Consider the following 26,868-nt stretch of genomic DNA (forward strand, 5'->3'; position numbering starts at 1 on the left):
CCGCCGCGAGGCATTGTCTGCGGGCCCGCGGGCGCGCTCCGCCTCCGGCGCCGCGCCTGCCGCTCGGTGCGCAGCTCCGCAGGCCAGCGCCCGAGGCCTGCTTTACTCCTCCTCTTTCTCCTCCTTCTCCCGCGGCTTCTGCGCGGAGGGAGAGGCGTTGTCTCTGCTGGGGGGTTTTGGAAGAAGGAGCTTTGTGGGAAGGCCAGTGGTAAATTTATCGCAAAACATGTAAGAAGGAAAAGAGAAAGCTGTCTGAGCTCCAGGGAGATGGTAGACTGTTGCAAGGCAGGCGATATTTCGGAAAGTGGAATGTTTTAAAATGTAATGTATAATTCTGTAAACCTTTGGGACTGTTGTAAAACCGAATGATAAAAATATCTATTTTCAGTAAGTCTCCCTGTTACCAGGCTAAGAGTACTATAGTGCTAAAATTAAAGTTCTTTGAGAATATATTTATGCATTCTTTAAAACCATGTTCCGAGAAAGGACTTTCGCTTCCAAAAAGAAAAAAAAGGAAAGCCTTAGTGGATAAACTCTGACTCTTCCCTTTGTCAACAGGTCACCTGTATCCTGGAGGTAGCAGTGTGCTACAGATTGTGTAAAACCACAGAGTAAATTAGGTGAATACAATGAAAAGAACAGTGTTTGCATCAAAATAAGCACAAATATGTTGTAGACGCCCAAGTTTGTATCAAGTGTTGATTTAAATCAAGATTTTTTTTTTTTTGAACCTTGCAGTTTCTCCCTGGACACAGCTTACAGGTTTGTGGCTTTCTGTCCAAAATCTGCACTTGAGTATTTAATTGGAAAAGTTTGAGGGCACAGAAATCTGGCTAGCCATATTTCCTTAAGAAACTTAGCTAGAATAACTGGCGTGAGATCCCAACAGTGTTTGCAGTATTAAGTCTGTAATACCGCTATAAACTTGGAAATGTTTTCTGTGTTAGACAAATACATTAAAATTTACTTCATACCACATTTAACATGGTATGTATTGTTTTAAAAATAATAATTAGTGTTGAGAAAATTGGAAGTAACTAGAAGATTTTTTTAATATCAAATTTATTTATTAATTTATGGTACCTGGGATCAAACTCAGGACCTTTTGCTTGCCAGGCAGGCACTTATGCTGCTGAGCTATCTCCCTGGCCTACCTAAGTCAAATTTAACACGGAGAGTTGACAAAAAAAAAATCATTTGGGGGTCTTGAAAAAAATGAGATCTGGCAACACTAGACTGACATCACATGGCAACTAGATTAGCATGGGATCATGATTGCCACAGTGCCTCACTGCTTTTAATTATATCATACTTGACTTGATCCACTTAATTCCCATTACTCGTTGGTATGGTATGAGATGGTAGGTACTTTTATGAGTGGTACTGAGGACCGTATCTAGCATCTTTACAGACTTACATCCCCATTTTGTGTTTGAGGCAGGCTATCACTTACTTGCCCAGGTGGAACTCACACTTGGGATTTGTTATCCTCCTGCCCTAGCCTCCCAGGGTGCTGCCCCTGCACGTAGGAGCCACCACAGTTAGCCTGCCCCTAGCTTTTGTAATCTGGTTTCTTTGCAGTTGTTTTACACAGCCTCTATGTGTTAGCCTTGACTATTTTTAAACAAATCAACTTTTTATTTGTTGATTTCTTGAAGTGAAAACATTTTCAAAGAGAGTTGTAAGACATAATTGGAAAGTTATTCAGACATATAAATGTAAGAAATGTTTAAGAATCCTTAAAAAATGTTAGTTTGGATCAAAAAGTAACATACATGTTTCAATTTTAATAACTGTAAAGCACAAGGAGCTGCTATGTTTTACTAACATAGTTTTCTATATTAAATCAGAATAAACATAAATCAGAAAAATAAATATAAAATATCCACAACTGATTTAAAATGTGGTTATGTTTTTAGTATTGTGGACTGTTTATGTTCGGCCTCAAAACTTTATTTATAAAACTTTAATACAAGTAGCTGTTTCAGAGGACTGGGGAAGATGGCTCAGTGAAATAAGCACATTCTGGCAAATGTGAGGACCTCAGTTCAATCCCTGGTTCCACCAAAAAAAAAAAGAAAAACAAGTAGCTGTTTTAAATTCCTCGGAAAGGTGTACCTTAAGTCATTACAATGGTGCCACATAACTATAATTTCAGCACTCATAAGGCTGAGGCAGGAGGATTGCCTCAAGTTCAAGTCCAAGCTGGACTACTTTGTTCAAAGTTAGCCTGAACTAATATAGCAGGACCTTATCTAAGGAAAAAAAAGTCATTACAACTCAGAACTTCATCATCTCAAAAGACATTCTTTTTATTAACAGGGATTTGCCAAGTTTTGATCTCCTCGGGCTTCAGGTAACCACTAATGAACTTTTTTTTAACTTGAATTTTCCTACCTTAGACATTTCATACAAATGGAATCATAGTATGGGGCTTTTTTTTGTCTTGGTTTGGATTGTTGGTGGGTTTTTTTTTTTTTTTTTTTTAGAATGTATTGGGAGTTCCTTAGTCATATGAGAATTATATATAAACTATTGACAGCAAGATGTTTTCCAGCCTATGTTATTTTGTATTCCATTAGCAGAGATTAGGTTTTAATTTCTCTAAATCCTCACCAATACTTATATTGTCTTGAATGTGTGAAGTAGTATCTCATTGTGGCTTTGTTTTGTAGTGCTGTGTATCCTACCCAAGGCCTTGGTAGTCAGGAGGCACTCTACACTGAGTTATACCAAGCCTCTCAGTGTGATTTTGATTTGCATATGAGGCATATATATTTATTGGCTATTTGGTACCTTCTTTGGAGAAATAACTACAGGTTTTTTTGCCCATTTCTTTTGAGAAATGTTCGTTCAGAGCCTTGTTCCTATTTTTTCAGTTGAGTTCAACTTGTGCTATTTTTGAAGTATTTTCTTTATTACATGTGTTCCGTTTTATTTTCTTTTGGCGCCTTTGAAACATGAGTTTCACATTTTTATGAAGTTCAGTTCTTTTTGTCACTTGTCCCTTTGGTATCTATTCTGATACCAATTTCTGACATTTGAGTATCCTGTGTTCATTTTGATTTTGTAGTTACTTGGAGTTTACATCAGATCTCCCAAGTTAAAGGGTAAAGTGTTCAATAAGATTTATCTTAATTCAGATACCAGCTACAAGTGGAGTCCATAAGCTACTTATGCTTCTACCCTACCAACTTCAAATGCAGGGCTTCCTACAACCTTCTAAAATTTAATAATTCACTAGAATGACTTGTGTAATTTACTAGAATGATATACTTAGGATTACAGTTTTAAAGGATATAAGTCAGGAATGGTGAAATAAACAGGACACCAGGGCAAGAACTGAGGCAAGAATAGGCTTGCCCTCCCTGTGGAATCAAGCACAACAAATTATCAGGAACATTGTACAAAGACCAACTTACACCTCAGTGTCATACCAATTTTAAAGTTGTAATCAATATAGCCAATCTTAAGGTTAAATTTTGTATCAGTACTGAGTGACTGGAAGGCAAGTAGCTTGGGACTTCCTTCTCTCTTTCACTTTAAAAATTGAGTGGCAAGTCTACATAACCAACTACAGATGTACCTTAGCTGTTAATAATTTAATTTGTTCTGCTGTTTATTTTATGTTGCACCTTGGAAAATTCTATCCTTGAAAAACCAGCTAGTTTCTGCTGAAGAAATAATGAAAGGATGTGTTCTTGTGGTTGTCATTACTGTGTCTATTGATAAAGCTACAATTCATTTCGTATGTCAAAAAAAAATTATAACAGATTTGACTGTTTTAGTTGGGATTCTAGATTGAGCAACATCTTATTATACACATAGAATGAGTTTCTGTAGGTGGGAAGGAAAAAAAAAAAGCTGATTGGTTAATATTAGGTTACCTTTTTTGTAAAGGTTGAAGGAGAGGTCTCCCTTGCTGACTTGGGTGGATTGAATTTTCAGGAAAAATAGTCTGCTTTAGGATCTGTGTGCTCCTTAAAATTTCGGGTAGACTACCAGGCATTTAGCATGAGTGACTGCATTTTGTTTGAACTGGTCTGTTGAGGCTAATGTAGGAGCTTAAAACAATGGCCTCCCTAATTTCAGTGTAAATTTACAGTAAAGGTTACAAGGTTTACATTTATGGATTATCTCTTAACCATCCTTCTTAGATTAAAAATTGATCTTACTGCTTATTCTATGGAAGGGAAAGACTTAAAAAAAAGGTATTAGTGTCTAATGACATTTTCACCATTCTTTTTACAACTTTGTAACTTTTTCCCTTTTTTCTTGATTGTATTTTGTCTCCATATAGTACTTTTATTATTTTATTCTGACTACAGAATTTCTTAACAGTTTGTGTTTTCATCATACATGTTGAGACTTATTTCCAAAATAAGTTCCAAGAAAAATCAGTTGTGCCTAATTCTTAAGGCAGTGGCTCAGAAAATCCATTTTAATGCTGTCTAGTTGTCCTTCAGTGTGTGTCCTTTATCACTTAAATGTGGTATTCTAGGTGCAGAAGAGAGATTTTTAAATAATAAAGGCTAGTCCCTGTTGTCAAGGGAACCACTGTTGTAGTAGTCAGGCTCACAGTTAATACAAAGAAAAAATGAGGGGGTTGATATTTTGACCTTTAAATTGGACTTCTAAATAAGCATTAGGAAGGTAGGAAACAAGCATAATAGAATAAGCTGATACTAAAGTCGTTTCATTGGTATTTGTAAAAGGAATAAGCCCAGGCTGACAAATTGAAGTGTTTTTGTGGAAGCTAAAGGAGAAACTAACACTGTCAAATACATTGTAAATGCCAAAATAAGTTAAAAGTTCAGAATTGTCCATTAAGTTATCAGTCTCTGAAAAGGATGATAGTCTCTCAAAAGTTCTTTTTTGTTTTTCATGAAAGGCCAACGTAAAGGCAAATTGAAAAGGGAGAAAGAAATGTAAGACGCAGTCACTGCATCTGGAGTCAGCCTACACAGTAACTACATCAGTCCCTAATGTCAGAATCTTTATGCCTCTGGTACCACCTGAAACCTATCCCTGCACTAACATAAGTCAGTTGTATTTGTAATTTTGACACTAAATTTTCAGCACAATGGAAATCACTATCCTTTTTTTTTTTTTTTCCCAGAATTAAGGCTCTCCATTCTCATTCACATATCCCCACACCATTATGTTCCCTCCCCAGTCTTTCATTGCTATCCTAGCTAGCAAACTTTCCCACATAATATTTGCAACTCTACACCAGTTAGATTGGAAACTTACTCAATTTCCTTGTCCTTCAGGCTCAAATCTATCTGTACACATTCATGTACCTTAACAGAGGGAGCAGTTTTAACCTGTAAACTATCAGCTCTTTCTGTATTGCTTCTTTCAGGGGTCTCAGCTCTCAGTTATCCCCTTCCTTTAGTGTGTAGATCTCCAGATTGAGTCTTTTAACATCAACCTTGGTGTTCTTCTACTGAAGGTTTTGTCATAGGTTCCAATCTCTCTGTTCCCTGGCCCTCACACTCCTTCATTAACTATAGTGCTATAGAAGAGTGGCCTGCCTATGCAGTCTCTTCTCACAACCTACTCCTGGTCTTACTGAAGTCACCCTACTTCATTACAGGAGTTGGTGGGGTGGGGTGGGTTGGGTGGGGTTGGGCTGGGCTGGGTTTGGAAATGGTCTTATGTAGTCCAGGCCAGCCTTGACTTTACTGTGTAGCTGGCCTTGAACTCACAATCTTCGTGCCTCAGCATTGAAAGTACTAAGATTACACCCATGTATAACCATGTCCCTCACAGCATGCTTCCTATTTTCTAGTCAGTCCTGTTTGGTAAGCCCAGCTATTTTTTCCCATCCTGTATTTACTTGATCTCAGAGCCCTTGTCATTAACAGCCATTTACTCCTTGAAATTCCCTTCCTTTTAATCCACAATGCCACCCTATCCTGGTTTTAACTCTGTGCTCCTCCTTAACTGTATTTTAAAGGACTCTTTTCTCATCTCTAAATTAACATTCACCAAGATTTCATTCTTTGCCCTTTCTCCCAACATAGAAGCATTATCTCTTTAAAACTTTTTTTTTTTTTTTTTTTTTTTTGCCACATGTTCCTCTTTAAGATACTTTCTTGTCTGTCAGCAATCAACGGCTGTGCCAGTACTTTTTTTTTTTCTACTGGATCTCACTACACAGCTCAGACTCATAGTGATCCTTCTGTTTTCAGCCTCCCCAGCCCTGGGATTACAGGCGTGTGCCACTATGTCTGGACTTGGTTGCTGGCACAGTGTGTCCAGGGACAGGGATGGTGTGGCATGCAGTACCAGGGACCAGTACATTTAATAGTTGCTTTTCTGGAATATAAAAACACAAAGCAGGAATTCAGAAACCTCTCTTCAATGCCTTTCAAGTTTTTCAATCTGCCTTTTCTGCATACATTTTTCTGGATGTTGAGTTGGCACTTTTTTTTGGTAAGAGTTGACACTATTCGTGCTTGCTTACAGCAATTTTCTAGTAGAGCACTTAATTAAAATTAATTCACTTTGCATTTCTGCTTTCAGAAATTAATGTGCTTTCTTGAGTTCAGGAATTTTTTTATCTGTTTAATGGAACAAAAACCATTATGTCTTCACACAGAGGTTGAGTGAAGGTTTTTGTTGGTTATATTTTGTTTGCCATGGTCAGAAGCCATGTACAGTAACGGTGTAAGATGGATAGTAAGAATAGTTGTACAGCGGTAAAGTATTGATTATTGTGCTTGCTCTCAGGATAAATAAAAGGATATTGTAAGAAAGCTAGTTCTAATAACTTTGTAGAGATGATAGATGGAGCAAAGTGGAGGTAGACAGGTGATAAACTGATGAGCAAGCACAGTTAAATAATCAGATGCTGTCAGTTACAGGTAACAAAAAAATTAAAAATTAATGAAACATGTATAAGACAGATATGGCAAACCTTTTAGAGCTTTCATTGATAATGACAGCTCCCTACTGCATGTGTGTATGATTGCTGCCACTGGAATAGCACGTTCATAAGTAGAGCGATTCCAAGTAGCTCAATGATACCAAGGACTCAGGTTCTGTTTTTCTGCTCCACCATCCTTATGTATAGCATTGATGTGTCCTCATGAACTGAATGCATTTGTGAAGATACAACTCTTCAGGTATTATTTGGAATTGAAAATAAGTCAGAGAAATACCCCTTTTGAAAAGCCTAAGCCCCATTGTAAGAAAGATGAAAACCTCAAAAATATTCCAGACAAACTGGCAGTGGGCCACATTTACGACATGCAGTTGTGCAACACGGAATGGAACAGCCCCACCTGGGAGCTTTTGGGGGCACACATTCTTAAGATGCATCCTGGACTTAGTTCATTATGAAACGGGTCCAGGAACCCCATTCTAACTATCACTGTATATAATTTTGATGCACACAGCATTCAAGAGCCACTGGTTTAGAGTAATTAGGATCCATCTCTTGGAGTTAGAGAAAGGCCTAAAAGACTGAAGGTTACCATAAGGAAACCAGAGAAAGTAGAGGAATATTTTCAGATAGACAACCAAAAATGCCTACATAGTTCTTCAAGGTTTAACATTTTTCTTCATGCCAGCTACTGTGGCTCCCCTACGTTTTCCTTTTCTTCCTCTCTATGTACAACTCAAGACCTTGTGTTCACCTACTCATTTAGTCTCAGAAGCAGTATACTGTACCTGACAGATGTGATGCAGTTGTTGTTTCTGATTGCCATACCTTTGTGCCTGTAATCTAGTTCATTGACTTTATTTTTTTAAACTTTTATTTATTTTTAAAGTTTTTATGTACTTAGCACAGGGTCTCACTACACAGATTGGACTTGTAGTGATCCTCCTGTTTTCAGCCTCCCAAGCGCTGGGATTATAGGTACGCATCACCATGCCCAGTGGGGCCGGCACCACATACCTGGGGTTGAACCCTGTCCCTGCATCTGTCACTGACGTTAAAGTATTTTGAGTTTTCTCTAGATTATAAAAATATAAGTACATGTAAAGCAAAAGCATTTTTCACATTCAAATTAGGTGTTTTTAGTATTCATTTCTGGATGACCAATTGTGATTTTGTTTTTCATGTCTTTGCTTTTTCTAATTTTTCTTAAGGACATTTACTTTGGTTTTGTACTGAGTAAAGTTTGTTGAGCATAAAAGATATTTTTATATTTAAAAGGTAATATATTTCAATAAGCATAATTAATATTTTCTATATATAACTTTATTTCTTATATGTGATTATAATAATATTTTGCTTTTTTGGTAGGCGTCATAAAAGACAGGCAAAATGGAGGAATCTATACACCAGATGCAACCACTGAATGAAAAGCAAATAGCCAATTCTGAAGGTGGCTATGTATGGCAAGTCACTGACATGAATCGACTACACCGGTTCTTGTGTTTTGGTTCTGAAGGTGGTACTTACTATATCAAAGAACAGAAGCTGGGCCTCGAAAATGCTGAAGCTTTAATTAGATTGATTGAAGATGGCAGAGGATACGAAGTGATACAAGAAATAAAGTCATTTAGTCAAGAAGGCAGAACCGCAAAGCAAGAGCCTTTGCTCTTTGCACTTGCCATTTGTTCCCAGTGTTCTGACATAAACACTAAACAAGCAGCATTTAAAGCTGTTTCTGAAGTTTGTCGCATTCCTACTCATCTCTTTACTTTTATTCAATTTAAGAAAGACCTAAAGGAAAGCATGAAATGTGGAATGTGGGGTCGTGCTCTCCGGAAGGCTGTTGCAGACTGGTACAATGAAAAAGGTGGCATGGCCCTTGCTCTAGCAGTTACAAAATACAAACAAAGAAACGGCTGGTCTCACAAAGACCTGTTAAGACTGTCACATCTTAAACCTTCCAGTGAAGGTAAGCATAAACTTCATGGTGGCAGAGTGGGGATGTAGCAATATCTAATAAAAAACATTTGACTTTATATAAAATTTCTAGAATTACCCTTAATTCTCAAGACATACATGAACTAACCAGTTTGTGTTTATTGCAAACGTAGAACTAATCACTTATAAGCAACACAGGTTTTAAGAATAATTGTAGGCCAGACCTGCTGTTAATGTTCTAAATCTTTGATAACACCATGCTAACTAGAACCAAGTGACAAGTGTATTATGAATGCTACATGAATAAATTACAATAAGCAAAACTACTTGTGACTAGGTGACAAGATGAGGCTGCACTGCTGCTCATATTGAAAAAAATTTTAAACTAATTAAACAACCAGTAATTAAAATATTAATACCTTAAATAATGGTATATTTATTACAAAGCAGTGAAAGTGTAATTTAATTAGATATTTATTGTGTATCTGCACAATTAGGGAACTGGGTAGGATACAGCTGCTTTAAGGAATACTTTTTTCATTGGAAAAACAACAGACATGCTCATATGAAACATTTAGTTATTTAAAACCTTTTTCTACCAAACTCTGGAAGATAACAAGTCATGATACTTTTGAAGTTCCTAGTTAACTTTGTTTTTTGAGATGGAGTCTCACCAAGGACTCCAAGGTGGCCTTGAACTTGTGGCAATCCTCCTGCCTCAGCCTCCTGAGTGCAGGATTACAGGTGTGCACCATCACCCTCAACTTATTACTAAATTTAGATCAAATTATTTAGAATTCAAAAATAGTACATGTGCTCTGGCATAGATACTGTATGTCATTTGTCCTATAAAATACTTTAGAGAAGAAATTATTGTTAGTATTTTTAAAAATCAGAAGACTTCAAATAGACATTGATACTTGACTTTCTTGAAGATAAACCTTTGCAAAACTAAGTCAGTACTTGTTTAGCACGCCCTGCATATTCTGTTAAGTTCACCACACTCCTGATAACTTACATATTCTTAGCAGTTCCTGTATCTCACCTACCTTGCCCGCAAAGAGTTTTGAATTTGAGGATTTAATCCTTACCTTTAATAGATGTGGAGAATAAGACCTAAAAAAAAAAAAACACTTAATCAGAGAGTAGGCTAGAACCTAGATTTTTCTCAGCCCCCAAAACCCTTTTTCTGATTAGGATATATAGATGGAACACTTGTCCGCTTTTAAAAAAAATTATGCTGTAATCTCTAAAACCATAAAAGAACCTGCCTGTGTCTCCACTTCCTTTTAATCTCTATTACTGAAAAATCCGTATTTACTCAGATATATAAAGACAAGTAAAAAATGATATTGAGATCTGTGCTCTTAGGAATTGTTCTGAGATTATAAACTGAAATAGGCACTGATATCTTGGGAAAAAATGCCTCTGTAATTCAATTAGATAAGGTATAGAACCTTTTCCCCTCAGTTTCATATTTAAACAGTAATGACAGAATGAGCAAGATTAATGTGTTCTGTTTGCTTTGATGTGTTTTGTTATAATATAAAAAACAGTATCCCACCTTAAGGGAATTAACTCCTGTGTATATAGCTAAGCCTATTATAAAATGTATTCTCAAGAAGTATGTTCTTTTACTTGATAATTCTACCTCCCTTTTCAATTCTTCATCTTGTTAAAGGACTCGCCATTGTGACCAAATATATTACAAAGGGATGGAAAGAGGTCCATGAATTGTATAAAGAAAAAGCACTTCCTGTGGAGACTGAAAAATTGCTAAAATATCTGGAGGCTGTAGAAAAAGTGAAGCGTACAAAAGATGAACTGGAAGTCATTCATCTAATAGAAGAACATAGATTAGTTAGGGAGCATCTTCTAACAAATCACTTAAAATCTAAAGAGGTGAGTAAATTCATTTCAAAAAGAGAAATAACCAGGGCAGTGGTACATGCCTATAATTCGAGTATTCAGGAGCCTGAGACAGGAGGATAAAAGCAAGTTTGAGGCCAGCCTATGCTTCTTAGTGAGTTGAAGGCCACCCTACACTACAAAGTGCAACCCTGTCTCAAAAAAAGAAGTGACACATGCCAAGGTCCTGGGTTTGATTTCCAGCACTGGAAAAAAACAAAACAAAAAAAAGCAATGGAGAGAAAAATATATCTTAAATGCTTACTTAAAACCCCTAACATGAGTTGGGGAGATAGCTTGGCCATCTAAGCACCTGCCTGGCGAGTGCAAGACCTGGTTTTGATGTCTAGTACCACATGCCATGCAGGCCTTAGAACCCGGGGTGCACTGTGTCAGTCACAGAACTAGGTGTGGTGGTGCACACTTGTAATCCCAGCTCTTGGGAGGCTGAGACAGGATCACTACAAGTCCAAGGTGCATAGTGAGATCCTGCACCAAAAAAAAGTAACATGAGAACCACTGTGCTTGGCATTTTGTGTTGCTTCAACTTCAGAAATTTGCTGTCTCACTAATTTTTTTTTTTTTTTTTTTGGTGGAACCAGGGATTGAACTCAGACCCTTGTGTTTGCCAGGGAAGCGCTTATTCTACTGAGCCATCTCCCCGGCCCCTTGCTTATTTTTTTAAAATCTGAATTTCCTTCGTAAAATGTACTTTTCTTCCTGATTCTAGAAAAGAATGTTAGCTGATTTGATAAACCTTTGATCAGATATGCCATTTTCATTTTGAAGGTATTTTTTAGTCTCAAAGCCTTAGAGTATGTTACTAATATTATTGATAGAGTTATGTTATAGGGAATTATTTCCCCTTAATTCTTTGTATGTCTACCTGTGTATTCCCCATAATTCATTATATTTTTCCCTATAGGTGTGGAGGGCTTTATTACAAGAAATGCCTCTTACCGCATTATTAAGGAATCTGGGAAAAATGACTGCTAATTCAGTCCTTGAACCAGGGAATTCAGAAGTGTCTTTAGTATGTGAAAAACTATGTAATGAAAAACTGTTAAAAAAGGTAAGCATTACGAAGTGTCTTTGTTAACTAAGTGAAAAAGTTGGCTCCTTCATTTTGGAAATGAAAACTTTTAGTTTTAATTACGGTTTTTAGATGTTCTGAGATAAATATCATACCAAATAGCATTTTGATGTAAATCTAAGGTTAATACATCCTCTATTTTCTCTCTTTAAAAATATTTCTCTTAGCTACAGTAGCATAAAAATCTCAGGAGAAAACAATTACAAGTTTTTTCTTGAATTTTGGACTATTTTTCTTGATTCTAGGCTCGTATACATCCATTTCATGTCCTAATCGCATTAGAAACTTACAGAATAGGTCATGGACTCAGAGGAAAACTGAAGTGGTGCCCTTGTGAAGAAATCTTGAAGGCGCTGGATATTGCTTTTTATAAAACATTTAAGGTAATGTTTTCACTTGATTTTTTATTTTTAAATTATGGCTTAATGTCCTTTGTAAAAACACATTTTAGAAGGTAGTATTAATACTGTAAGCATGTATGAGTACACATCTACTTTCTAAGTTTATGTGAAGGTAGATATATAGTTAATATGTGAATTTAAAAGGAAAGTTTTTGTCCTTTGGGCAGCAATTCTAAGATCATTTTGATAATTTTAATAGTTACTTTGGGGGCTGGGGAGATGGCTCAGTAGAATAAGCGCTTCCCTGGTAAGCCCAAGAGCCTAAGTTCAATCCTCGGTTCCGCCAGAAAAAAATAAATTAATTAATTTAAAAAGAAATAATTACTTTGGTGAGTTACAAAATTTAAGCATTTGGAATTACTAAATTTTTAAAATATTTTCATTCTTGTGTAGATCCTTGACTTAGCCTTTTAGCCTTTGTTTTTCTGTTAATTGGTAGCTATGTCTCGTTAATTGTGGTAGGAAGTGAATTATTTGGTTCGGAAATCCCATTGTTAGTGCCATACATAAAATTTTCTTGACAGGCATGGTAGCACTTGCCTATAATCCCAGGAGGCAGGAGGATCATTGTAAGCTCAGAGCCAGTCTAGACTACGAAGTGAGCCTCAAGACCAGCCTGAACTGCATAGTGAGACTCTGTCTCAAAAAAGACACACACAAAAATTAAATTAAAAATTGAATTTTTTTCCTTGATATACAGTAGAATAACATCCAAATTCAGCACTGGGGAGGCTGAGGCAGAAGGAGCACCATGAGTTAAAGACCAGCCTCAACTACACAGTGAATTTAAGGCCAGCCTGAACTATATAGCCAGACCCTATCTTGAATATAAAAATAAAAATTGATTGGAGTTCAGTGCATAGATGTTGGTTTAAATCTCCAGTTCCACAGAAAAAGGAAAGAAAAGGAGAAGAAAGGGAATTTAAAAACAGAGATGCAACTACTATACATTGAAAACTATAAAACATTACCATAAGGTAAATGGAAAAATACCCATTTTCCTGGTTTGGAAGGCTTGTTAAAATGACACTAGTATTCAAAGCAATCTGCAAATTCAATACAGCCCCTTTTAAAATTCCAATAGCATGTTTTGCAGAAATAAAAATTGTAAAATTCATGTGAAATTTCAAATGAACCCTAATTGCCAAAACAATTTTTAAAAGAATAGAGTTGAAAGATTCACTTTGAAATTTCAAAACTTACTACAAAGCTGCAGTAATCAAAATACCATGTTACTAGCCTATAGACATACAGGGATCAAAGAAATGGAATGAAAAGTCTTTGCAAATCTGATCAGTTCTTTATTTTGTGGTGCCAGGGATCGAACTCAGGACCTTGTACATGCCAGTCAGGTGCTTATGCCGCTGAGCTATCTCTTCAACCCTCATCAGTTGATTTTTGAGAAGAATTCCAAGATGATTAAATGCAAAAAGAACAGTATTCACAGATGATACAGGAAAACTGCATTTTCTTATTTAAGCTAAACCTTAGAAAAATTAGTTCAGAATCCATCAGTAACCTACATTTAAGAAGTAAAACAATATAAACACCAAAAGTATAGGCAACCACAGTTTTAAAAAATAGATTAATTGTACTTCAAAATTAGACACATATGGGCTTTAGCCAGGCATGGTGGCGCATGCTGGTATTGCCAGCTCTCAGAGCTAAGGCAGGATGGTCCTAAGTTGGAGCCCAAGCTGGGCACTTAGCAACTTAGTAGACCTTGTCTCAAAATACAAAATTTCTAAAATAGGCTTAGGACGTAACTCAGGGCTGAGGCCTTAGGGTTCAGCCACAAGTACTGGGGGAATAAAAACCTTTACGTGTGTCAAAAAGCACACACAACATGTGAGGATTGGTGCTACACAGCACTTGCCTAGTATGCACAAAGCCTTGGGTTTGATTTCTAGCACTGCCAAACCAACAAAGAAAATGACATAATAAGGATACTACCAAAAAAAAAAAGAAAATAATCTGCCCAGTAGGAAGACATATTTATACCTTGGGTATAATATCAAGAATACATATTAAGAACTCCTACAGTTGAACAGTGTAAATACAAACAATCTGGTTGAAAAGTGAACAAAGCACTTCAGTGGACATTTTCCCAAAGATGTATAAATTGAACAATAAACACATTAAAAGTTATTCAGCATCATTAGCAAGGAAATATAAAATCAAAACTGTACAGAGAGGGCTGCAGAGATAGCTTGGCAGTCTAAGCGCCTGCCTGTCAAGCACAAGGACCCAGTTCAGTCCCCAGTACCACATGCTGTGCAGGCCCAGTAACCCTGGGCACACTGTGCTGGCCGCTGAAGCCAAGTATGGTGGTACACGTCTGTAATCCCAATGCTGGGGAAGCTGAGACAGGAGGATCGCTATGAGCGTGAGCTGTGTAGTAAGATCCTATAACAAATAAAAAGATTTTTTTTGTAATTTAAAAAAACTACACTTGAGATACTGCTTAATACCTAATTAGATGACAGTTACCAAAAAAGCAGAAAATAACATATTAAGGACAGAGAAATTGGAATCCTGGAGTATTACTTGTAAGAATATAAAATGTTGCAACTTCTGTGGAAAACAGGACTTATTACAAAGTTAAACATAGAATTATCATACCATCCAGGAACTTTATGTATAATGCCAAAGTGAAAAGAGGTATATAATACTTGTATATCGATATTTGTATCAGCATTGTTCATAATAGCCAAATTGTAGAAACGTCTTTATCAAAAGATGAATCAAGTGTGATATATACACAGAATGTAATGTAAATTTAGCCTTACAAAGGTATAAAAGTTGGTACATGCTACATGAATAAACATTGAAAATATGCTAATGCCACACATAAAGAAACAAGTAATTCAGTGGTTGCATTACATGAATTGTCTAGAGTAAGCAAATTAATAGAGGCAGAAAGTATTGTAGGCAGGAAGTTCAATGATGGCACTTAGAAGTTATTAATTTGTACAAAGAATCTATTGAGGATGAAAAAATTCTAGGAAAAGTGATAATGGTTACAACATTGTGAGTGCACTTAATGGTACTGAATTATACTTAACAGACTTTTACAAAAGTGAATTTCATAGTCTACCACAATTTTTAAAAAAATTTATCCAAGTTCCCATTTTTCTTCAGTGAGGACTTTTTTTTAAATAGAATAAAGGACAGGCCAAATAGCTCAGCAGATTAAAGCACCTGCAAGCAGGCGCAGGGGCTGGAGTGCCCATCCCCGGGCCTGCCGTGCTGGCCACACCCCCTGGGGCACACTGAGAAGGCAGTTGAGACTGGGTGTGATGGCATATGGCTGTGATCCCAGCTCTTGGAAAGCTATAAACAGGCGGATCATTACAAGTCTGATCTACTAGTGATACCCTTAAACACCCAGTAGACCCTTCCCTAAAAATACAGTAAATAAGTAAACAAACAAACAGAATGGTGACTTCTTTAACTGGAATTTTAAATATATTTTTTTTCTTTACCTGTACTAAAAGCTAGGCATTTTTAAATAGTTTAGTCAGTTGATGTGTCAAAAATTAGGCCTTCCGGGGGGCCTGCCCATTAGCTCAGTTGTTTAAAGTGCCTGCTTAAGCAAAGCAGTCAGGCTCAGAATTCTGTGGTTCAATCCCCAGATCCTCATGCCTTACCAGACCTGCCTTTAATGCATCCTGAGCGGGCCAAAAATATCCTTCTGAAATTTTGGCCCGGAGAGATAGCTCAATAGAATAAGCACTTGCCTGGCAAAGCACAGGGTCCTGAGTTCAGTCCCTGGTACTGAAAAAACAAAACAAAAAAAAATCAGGCCTTTTATATTTCTTTGATTTCTTAGACATTTAGTCGATCTCTAATCTCTGCTTTTAATTAATGTTTTGTTTTCTCTTTAGACAGTTGAGCCAACTGGAAAACGTTTCTTGCTGGCTGTCGATGTCAGTGCTTCGATGAACCAAAGAGTTTTGGGTAGTATACTCAATGCTAGCACAGTTGCTGCAGCCATGTGCATGGTGAGAACACGTACAACAATTTGAAATTTTCACCTCTCAGAATCTATTTCTGAGCCAGGCATGGTAGTATATGCCTATAATCACAGTACTCAGGAGGCTGAGGCAGAAAGATCAAGAGTTCAAAGCCAGGTTGGACTATGTAGCAAGACTGTACCAAGAAGAACATCAAAACAAATATATATGTATATATTTTACGTGTGTGTGTGTGTGTGTGTGTGTGTGTGTGTGTGTGTGTGTTTGCTATGGGTAAAACTATAAAATTTGTATTCTCAAGAATTATAGAGGGCCAGCCAGGTAGTTCAGTGGACTAAAGGCAGACACAGGGACTGAGGTTCGATCCCCAGTATTCTGTGACGCAGGAACTGAGGTTCAATCCCCAGTGTGCTGTGACGCAGGGACTGAGGTTTAATTTCCAGCGCACTGTGCTGGCCCCATCCCTGGGGCGAGCTGAGACTGGGCGTAGTGGTGCGTGCTTTTAATCCCAGCTCTTGGGAGTCTGAAAAGGATCACTATGAGTCCAGTCTGTGTAGTAAGACCCTGTAGACCATATAAGTGCATTAAAAAAAATTATGGTTTCACTTATATTGTTAGCTCAGCTCATGGAACACTTTATCATTTTTTGCTGAGTTGATAGCATACACCTATAATCCCAGCTGCTTTGGAGCCTGAGGCTGGTAAATCACAAGTTCAGCTCTCTGGCATGTGCAACTTAGCAAAAGCCTGGCTCAAAAAGCAAAAGATAAAGAAGTTAAAAGTGAGGAAACTAATAACAGTGAGACTTTAGTTCTAGCCTCACTGAAGAGCAAACAGATGAGGCAAGCTTAAATATTTTTTCGTAACTGGCTTTCCTATAGCTTAATAAAATGAGAATATATCCCTTACCTTCCTAAAGGTTTGTTTGAAAAGCAGTTTTATTCCAGGAGTTTGTGAAAAGTATAGTACTTCAAAAGCTAAGAGTTTAAAAATAAGCAATGTGTTGCTTCTCTTAAAATGAAGTAGTATGAACTTCAGGATACTATCTTTCCCCCAAACCTGCTGAAAATCACCACCATTTAATTTTTTAGGTCGTCACACGAACAGAGAAAGATTCTTACGTAGTTGCTTTTTCAGATGAAATGGTACCATGTCCTGTGACAAAAGATATGACCTTACAACAAGTTTTAATGGCTATGAATCAGGTAATAAACTTTTTTATGTTTACTTAACATTTGGAACAGTGTTTTATTAATAGTATGCATGGTGTTATATCAATATGCATTACATTTCTTAATTTATGAGAAATTTATCTTTTCCCATGAGGCATAAAACCAAAAATAGAATAGTCTTAAGGCCTATATACTGGCTCTAAACAGTATTGTAAAAATAATAATATTTTAATATTGATTTGAAACAATTGATTGTGGACCTGAGGGAAACTTTATTCTCATTCACTTTTTTGTTGCATTTAGATCCCAGCTGGTGGAACTGATTGCTCTCTTCCAATGATCTGGGCTCAGAAGACGAGCACAGCTGCTGATGTCTTCATTGTTTTCACTGATAATGAAACTTTTGCAGGAAATGTCCATCCTTCTGTTGCTCTAAGGGAATACAGAAAGGTAAAACAAATTCTAACCCAACTACTACTCCACTGTTTTTTTTAAAATGTCACTAAAGTTACTAATGATTGTGCTCTTTGAAAAATTAAAAATATCATTTGTGGATTTTGCCAATGAATTACATAAAATTAATGCTGTAACTATGTTCTCTAAGCTCCATGGTGCTACGTGTTGGTAAATCAGCATTCCCTGACTGAACATCTGAAATGACGTAAATGTTCTTTATATGCTTTCTCCAGTATGGTAGCCACTACTCAAATAGGTATATTAACACTTAGCATGTGCCTAACGAGAATAGAAGTAGAAATAGAACTTGTGGATGAAGAACAGAGGTTTTCAAGAAGTATGGTTTTGCTACCACCTGTCTTAGAATCACTTGGGACCTTGTTAAAAATGCAGATTCTAGGCCCCATCAACCATTTGCTGAATCATTAACTCAGTGGAACTGTGTTTTAAAAAGTTCTCCAGGGGATTCTGATGCGTACTAGAATTTGAGAGCAACAGGTGAGAGAACAGAATTTGAACTAAAAACAGCTGGGAGTCCTGAGTCCTGGGTCTTTCTTATTGTGGACCTATTAGATGGCTTAGATACATTAAAGAGTTCATTGTAGTATCTGACAGTAATGTATATGCAGGGATTTTTTTTTTTCCCCTCAAAAACTGTAATTAGGGGTCGGGGAAATGGCTCAGTGAAATAAGCTCTTCCCTGGCAAGCGCAAGGGCCTGAGTTCAATCCCTGGTTCCACCAAAAAAAAAAACCAAAAAAAACTGTAATTAACCTTACATGTAAATAGAAAACAAGTTCTTACATGGGATAGCTGTATTGAGCATATGAAAATTACAAACTAAATGTTGATAATCCCAGAAAAATATTCCTTTATATCTATATACACTCACACATACTGCCACAGCATTTGAAATATTGATAAAAGTGTCTGGGACCCCTGAATATCCCAATAATTTTCATAATTTACAAAGCTCCTATACTGTTTTAAATGTATTTGGAGCCCCATAAGATAGGTAAATCTAGAACAAAGAAATTTCAGCTAGGATTTTCACACAATTTTTTTTTTTTTTTTTTTTTGTGGAACCAGGAATTGAACTCAGACCCTTACACTTGCCAGGGAAGCACTTATTCTACTGAGCCATCTCCCTGGCCCCTCACACAATTTTATTTTGCAATCATTTAAAGCTCATTGTCTAACCCTAAAAGATAAGCAACAATAAAAAATAAAGTTTGACTTTGTAAATTAAAGAAATGGTGAAGATATTTTAAATTACTATAATCTTGGAGGGTTTTTTTTTGCTTTTCCTTCAGTATAATTATGTGTCTTTTTTTCTCCCCTGCAGAAAGTGGACATTCCAGCTAAACTGATTGTTTGTGGAATGACATCAAATGGTTTTACTATTGCAGACCCAGACGATAGAGGCATGTTGGATATGTGTGGCTTTGACACTGGAGCTCTGGATGTAATTCGAAATTTCACATTAGATGTGATTTAACAGTAAGCACCAGCATGATCTAGAAGAGGTCAGTTGCCACTAGTGATCTCACTACAATTACACAGCTACTTCCCACTTAATCCAGTGGACAATGATGGTATAGTGTGTACATACTGGAAGTTACTTTATGGAAAAGAAGAACAATAAGATAAACCCAAAGTTCTATTCACTAATGTAGTTTTTGGGAAGTAACTTCAAAATCCTGTAGCTTCCTCTATCTTAACAGAGAACTTCATTTTAGTACACTGTACAGTGGTTCACTCTAGTAATATATTTGTACTTAAGAGGTGAGATCCAAAAGTGTAAGTAGTTCCTTATCATGTTACTTGTTGAAGTACTGTTTTTTAAATGTTTTCATTGGAAAAGGACAGCCTTGATAATATCCAAATACTCTGAAATGCACTAGACCATGTAACTGTGATGGAATATGAAATTCATCTGTAAACTTTTGTACCAAGGGGATAAAAAAACAAGATATTTGATTAAATTTTGAATGAGTTTTACAAATTCCTTTCAGAGTTTTCTAAAGTCACTTACCAGCTTTCTTATTCAATGAAAAAGATACTTCGTGATTTTTTTTTTAAATTTTATTTGTACTTGTAGAACCTATTACCATTAAAAAGAGACAAAGGAAACTCCCAAGAGGAGGCTATAAAGTTTGTGTTGGCTGAGGAGTTCTATTTGGTCTGATTTATTTTGTTTTATTGTATTTTATTGGCATGAGTAAGGGTGTTACTTGACAGAGATTTTTCTCTGAGTAACAACATAGCTTTGTGTAGTCAAACTTTTTTTAATAAGTGAAAGTAACAAAATATTTCAATAATTTAAGTCCCTCAATTTCAGCTATAACCAGATTAACCTGCTCCTTGCTCCTAAAATAAGAATTGCTTTACTTTTATCTCTTTTTTAGTCAGATTGTAATCATAACATTGGTCTCCTGTGACGCTGTCCATTCATTTTATGGCAAAATATTCATTTTTGATAAGGTGAAGATATAATAAATAAGCTAGGTCCTTCAGGTTTGAAAGGTAGTTCTTAAATAGCATTACCACCTAACCAATCTTTAGGGAATAATTTTTATACATCCTGTATTAAACTTTTCATTACACTAACGCATTATTTTATTATGAACTGTTCACTGGGAGGTTTAACATTAAAGCAGTTTGTTGATATGTCAGTATCTTTTCTCATAATTTTTTAATTGTAGTGTAAGATATTTTATATGTAAAACTTCCATTCTTATGCATTGTTTTTTTAAAATAGTAATTCAAGGTGTACTGGGGGTTTACTCACTGTTACATGAAAAGTTAAACTAGGAAATTGTAAACTATATGCTTGGGATTAGAGATACTGTGGGGGAGCTGGTATAGTGTGAAGATTTGTGTACGTATTTTCTACTTTTTTATGGGAGATTTTGGTGTTGGTAATAAGAAAATGTTCTTTGCAAGTGTACTGACACTTTGACATATTAATGCTAGCTTTGATATGTAGCCCTCCTTTCAAAGCATTTGGTAGCAGTTTTTAAATGTCATTTAAGTGTGTTTCGGGCATCAAAGCCAGTACCCACTTCCCACTCTGCACATGCACTGTCTGTGGTGCTGTGGTTGTAGCCCTCTGGCAAGCAAGAAATTTAACATGCAGCTTTTTTATTGTTCTGGGAGATATTCCAGGGAGCGCTAGGATACACCTGTCTCCAGTCCTTTAGGCTTTGCAGGGGTTCAAGGGAGTTGTTCTTAATCTTGAGACAGTGTCTCACTGAACTGCCCAGCCTGACTTCAAAATTTAGATCCTCCAGCCTTAAGTATTTTTGTTATGTTAAAATACTATGTTCAGATTTAAAGAACCTAAAAATTATGTTAAGAGCTGTCAAGATCTGAAAATTTAAAATGCAGCTTGGTCTTTTTCATTCCTAATAAAAATATTAAGTAGAATGTAAGCTTATTTAATCAGTTATGTGCTTTTTACATGGTGTTTTTAGACATAACAAGTAAGTCTAGAAGCCAGTATTAAATCATTAATAAGTGGCTTTTGAAGTATTTAAGTACGTCTAATTGAATGGATTAGATTTAAAACAAAGAAGATGCCACTCCAACAAGTAATTTTATTTTCAAAGCAGGGATCTGATTCTAAAGCACTAGGACCTAGTTTGGTTTCTTCATTTCAGTTTTCATTTCCCCACAATATGAGAACATGATTCAGATGAACAGGAAATAAAAAGAATAATTCAAAACTTTTATTTAGCTAGTAAGAGTTTATATATCATTGCTTTTCCAATAGAAAAAGAGCTTGTGAAAGTATGTTCTAAATTCATAGTAATTCTCAAGCACAATAAATGTTGTGTAATAAACTGTTACTATATAACGTAGTCCTATAGAAGGAAATAAAACAATGCCTTTACCTCATTTTGAATATACTCAAGCGATGTTTTCTCATTAACTTACAGGATTACTGTTAACATTAATATTTTGGGAAATACTGCTTTTTAAAATAGTCATAAGAAAATTTATTTCCTAGGTAATACCTATGTAAATATTTCCAGGATAGAACTACTAAAACAAAGAACCTTTCATACTAGTAGAAATTTTTTAAATTCCATTTTATAAAATCATTATGTAATGATTAATTAGGTAACTTCTGAGAATGTTGAATGAGGCAGTTTGCTAAGACAGTATGTAGCATTATTCCTTTGGAGCCTCTTTTGCTTTTTTAGCTTGCTGTATGATTGTACACAACCAATTTAACGTGTGTAATTCACTTTTAATATCTTCAAAAAGTACTGGTTGGATAGAGAAGAATTGGTGGTTCAATAGTTGAAACTGGGAAAAATGTTTGCAATGCAAGTTAGGTCTCTTTAATTAAAAAGTTTTGTTAATAGGAAGTTAAAAGATTAAAACAGTTTTAGAAAAACTGCTTAATATGTTCAATTTTTAAAAACGTTCCTGTTCAGTGTGCTAAAATGTAGAAGAAAAATTGTCACTAAGTATTGAATAAGAGGGGCTGGTGAGATGGCTCAGTGGTCTAAAGCACCTACTTAGAGCAGGCTTGGCAAAGCACAGGGACTGCGGTTCAATCCCCCAGCACCACATGCCAGCCAGCCCCGCCCCCTGGTGGGCTGAGCTGGCCACACACACAGAAATAAAATAAATTAAAAAAAAAAAAAAAACATTTAAAAAAAAAAAGTATTGAATAAGAAATTACTACTCTATTAAAAAACATTCTAAGAGTTTTATAGAAAGACCTAGAAAAATTAATACTCTCACATTCTAAAGAAGAGATACTGTTTATTTGGTTATTTTGTTTTTAGATTTTTTTTTTTTTCCAGTAATGAGAACTGAACCCAAGGCTTTCCATGCTAAGCTACATCCTCAGCTTTTTTTAAAACAAAAACATTTATTTTTTAAAGAGGAGAAGGTTTATTTTGGCTCACAGTTCCAAAGATTTTTTTTTTTTTCCCCTCTTCCCTGAGACAGTTGCTAATTTGTCCTGACTGGGTAGGAGCCTCCCCCCTTAATCTCCCAGAGTGTTGGGAGTTACAGGTGCACATAATCTTGTCAGGATTTAATATTTCAAATAAGTCTACAAATGATAAAGTACCTTTTTCTGAGTTATTTTCTAGATTTTGCAAGAACAATGTAAAATTACTTTGTGAAGATTGGACAGAGGGGCTGGTGAGATGGCTCAGTGGTCTAAAGCACCTACTTAGAACAAGCTTAGCAAAGCACAGCACAGGGACCGCGGTTCAATCCCCCAGCACCACATGCCAGCCAGCCCCGCCCCCCTGGTGGGCTGAGCTGCCCGCGCGCACATATAAATAAATAAAATTTTTTTTAAAAAATGGGACAGAATTCCTCAATTAAGTTGAAAATCTGATAGTTAAAAAACATCTTTAGAAACACAGAAAAGCTGCATCTAAAAATAAAGACCAAGACAACATCTTTTCTTGAATTTATTTTAATTTGACCTAAACAATTCTGCCAATTTCTTGGCAAGTGGTGGCTTAAGAGTAATCAGAAACAAAAAGTTCTAGTCATTACCACAGGTTTGCAATGGTTTGTTAAGGTACTACATCCTCCAGAGAATGGCATGCATCTTCCATATAATCACACACAGTGACAAATTAGAACTAATTGAAATGATCTGTTAAGCCATAAAAGTAATACTCTATGGATTTTCTTTACTGTTTGCTGCATAGCTGCTTCATAACTATTTCATATAAGATTTTAATATACTATTGTGATGTACCTGAGTAATAAAATGCCAAGAAATTCACTTAGATTTGGGATGAGTCTCTTGTAGATCCTCCTTTTGGTGTTTCGTACAAATTTAAGACATCATTTCAAATTAATAATGGACAGATCTCTTAAAACAATTATATGTATTCTCTCTCCCAAATCAAGTTGTACTATACCTTTCATATTAGATGTTTCCAAAAATTTGTGGCCTTTGGTAAAATCAAGTGATTTAGTCTTTGCAATTGAAGAGATGTACTTAACCTCCATTGAAAAAAATATTTTGCTATATAAGCAGTCCTAGAAAAATAGCCACTTTTAAAGAAAATAGCATGAATCAAGCAACTATTTCCATAATTTAGCATTTCACTGAGTATATATCCCCCAGACACAGTTTACAGCATTTAAATAAAAGCCATGTAAGTGACTTATACTGATATTAAGTATTTTCAGCTGGTAAATGTTTTATTTGCTTTCTGACAAAAATGAAATTAAAATATTTTACTATAGAAAATGGATAGAGCCTGAGTTCAATCCCTGGTTCCACAAAAAAAAAAAAAGGAAATAGAAAATGGATAATGGGGAAGTATGCTATTCAAATAAAAGTATAATAAATGGCATATTTTGTGAACTCTGAAAATACCAAAAAGTGGTAGAAAGGAAAATGTTTTTAAATACTGTTACTGAAACTAAGATTATTTACAATGAGAATGAATTTGTAAATACAACCAAAATACACAAAAGTGATTTCTGATACTAAAGTTTTTTTTATTCTTACTGATTTTACTTAGTCCTGTATGGATCACATTAACTTACAGGGGGCCAGGGAGATGGCTCAGTGGAATAAGTGCTTCCCTGGCAAGCGCAAGGGCCTGAGTTCAATCCCTGGTTCCGCAAAAGAAAAAACCTTTGAGTACAAATGATAAGTAATTTTAGAGTATACTTAATTTTCTGTACTTTTACAAGTTACCAGAATCTACTTGAACAAAGCAAACAAGCTACATTTGTTTTCACAATTAAACTTGGAATGTTAAAGGTAATGAATGAAGTTTAAAACTTTATATGTATTGTGTGTGTGTATATATATATCACCATATATAATTAGAGGAATACTACATCAATACAAACATTTTAACGAAATTTGTTTAAGTGAACTTCTAGGTTTTATTTGCATTGTAAACTATTTAGGATCCCTATACAGTATAGCCAAATTAAATTAAAAATACAAATCCATAGCAGCAAAGAAAAACTTTGTTACTATTATTCTACATATAAACTATATATTTGTGTGATGTGAGTACACATAAATTTTACAGTATATTTGAGGGGTTCTTTAGTTATTGCCAGATTCTGATAATGAAGTTCTCCAAGGGATGTGATACATAAAAGCATCTTTAAGACAAATTAGGAAGAGAGAACATCCAGTCTAGTTCTAAACTGTCCATTTGCGTTCTATGAAGGCTTTGCCTTCTATAATTGACCATTTGTTGAATATTTAAATTATTTAGACTAATACTTGCATTGAATTAACTGTAGGAGAGCCTTAATGTGAAAAATGACCCTCTGCCTTAAAATGACTAGCTCTCTTCTATAGGCATACTAGGTACTTTCTTTGAGGACTGTTTATTAGCCTTAATATAAATGTCCCAGTGTTTCTGAAAATAGAATTCAAATGGTCTCTTAGAGTTTTTAATTTCTCATAATGAATGGAAATATAACTGTTAAGTTGTAAAACCTAATTGTACATTAGTGATTTAAACACTAACATGGGTACAATGATGTGTCATACATACATGGCTGTTAACATCAATAATGTTTAAGGTTTTTTATTGTTATATATAAGCAATTACCCAAGAAGTTAGACTTTATAACATGACTTCCAAGGACAAAGTTGTATATCTAACACTATGAATGAAAAAATACAGCTGTACTGTTTTAAAAATGATTTAAGTTTTTAAAGGAAATTTTGAGACAAAAGAAAAGTAGTTTGTTTCAAGCCTATAGGCAAATTCAAGAAAATGAATATATATTAAAACACTAAAACTATTGCAATAAAAAGTATCCAGGTCAGTGGTTTGTTTAGTTACATTCACATTTTTATATTCACTTTGACTTTCAAAGCAGGAATATTTTCTAAAACTGAAAGAACACTATTGTTAAGCTGGTGCTTAAAGTATATATAGTGTGATTAAGGTACATATAGTGTGATGCTTAACAAGTTGATTTCATTTCTAAGGAAAGGATCCTGAAAAGTGGGTATAGGAAGGGGGAGACAAGGAGTTTCTAGAATTGTTCATTGCTGCTTTGGCAAGTCTTCCAACTTTTCAATATAAATAATACATCTATCGCCAGCTTAAAAACTAATAGTAATCACCTGATGATGCAATTTTGCTGTTCTCTGATTTGGAATGGATGAATATACTAATTATTACATTTATTTCAAATAAAAGTTTTTACTACTGAGTGATTATCCATTATCTGAAATGCTTGGCATCAGGATTTTTCAGATTGTGGAATAGCTGCATATTCATAATGAGATATCTTAGAAATGTTCCAATACACCTTGTACAGACAGATAAAACATAAAATTTTAGTGTGCCTGCATTTTGATTGTGATCCATCACATGAGGTAAGGTACAGAATTTTCCACTTGTGGCATCGTGTTGGCACTCATAAGGTTTCCATTTCTGCTGCATTTCAGATTTTGGAATTAGGGATGCCTGTAAATCATTTCAGATACGGAGTATAGGTGGGCACTATGTAAACTGGTTCTGGTTACTGTATTATTGTAGAAATTGACAGGTGTACTAAAATTCTATGCACATCAAATTGTTTAAGACACACGAATTTTAAAGTTAATTAAATTAAGGTGAAATTAAATTCTGCTAAGTTATGGTCTTTTGTCTTATTATTTTCTTGTTGCTGGGACAAAATATCTGACACCCAGAATTAAGGAAGAAAAGGTTTATTTAGTTCACAGTGGGAGATTTCAGTCCTACTCCTATTATTTAATGAACATGTATGCATTTGGAGGTTCTTCTCCATTAAGAGTTCCAATACAGATCAATACAGTTGGATTTTAATCAGGCAAATAAAAGTTTTTTTTTTCTTTTCTATTTTATGTACAGGGTCTCACTACACAGCTCAAACTTGTAATGATCCTCCTGTTTTCAGCCTCCCCAGCACTAGGATTATAGGGATGTGCCACCACTCCCCAACTCGGTCTTCGGCTCATTGCGCACTGGGGGCGGGACAGGCACGGCATGTGGGTGCTTGCGAAAGCAGGTGCTTAGTCCACTGAGCTA

General features: G+C 35.6%; 1 protein-coding gene across 1 annotated transcript in view; it reads left to right on the forward strand.

Annotated features, from left to right (window-relative positions):
* The window catches only part of Trove2 (TROVE domain family member 2), a 20,433-nt gene extending 419 nt beyond the window's left edge, over positions 1-20,014 (forward strand). The window contains exons 2-9 of the mRNA XM_004625298.3: positions 8,261-8,861; positions 10,512-10,732; positions 11,664-11,810; positions 12,077-12,214; positions 16,120-16,236; positions 17,301-17,414; positions 17,685-17,831; positions 19,182-20,014. Coding sequence (XP_004625355.1) covers positions 8,282-8,861; positions 10,512-10,732; positions 11,664-11,810; positions 12,077-12,214; positions 16,120-16,236; positions 17,301-17,414; positions 17,685-17,831; positions 19,182-19,334 — 1,617 coding nt within the window. The 5' untranslated portion in view covers positions 8,261-8,281 and the 3' untranslated portion in view covers positions 19,335-20,014. The remainder of the gene's footprint in view (positions 1-8,260; positions 8,862-10,511; positions 10,733-11,663; positions 11,811-12,076; positions 12,215-16,119; positions 16,237-17,300; positions 17,415-17,684; positions 17,832-19,181) is intronic.
* Positions 20,015-26,868: the final 6,854 nt, after the last annotated feature.

Source organism: Octodon degus, unplaced genomic scaffold, assembly GCF_000260255.1.
Source record: "Octodon degus isolate 3935 unplaced genomic scaffold, OctDeg1.0 scaffold00009, whole genome shotgun sequence".
Taxonomy (NCBI): Eukaryota; Metazoa; Chordata; class Mammalia; order Rodentia; family Octodontidae; genus Octodon; species Octodon degus.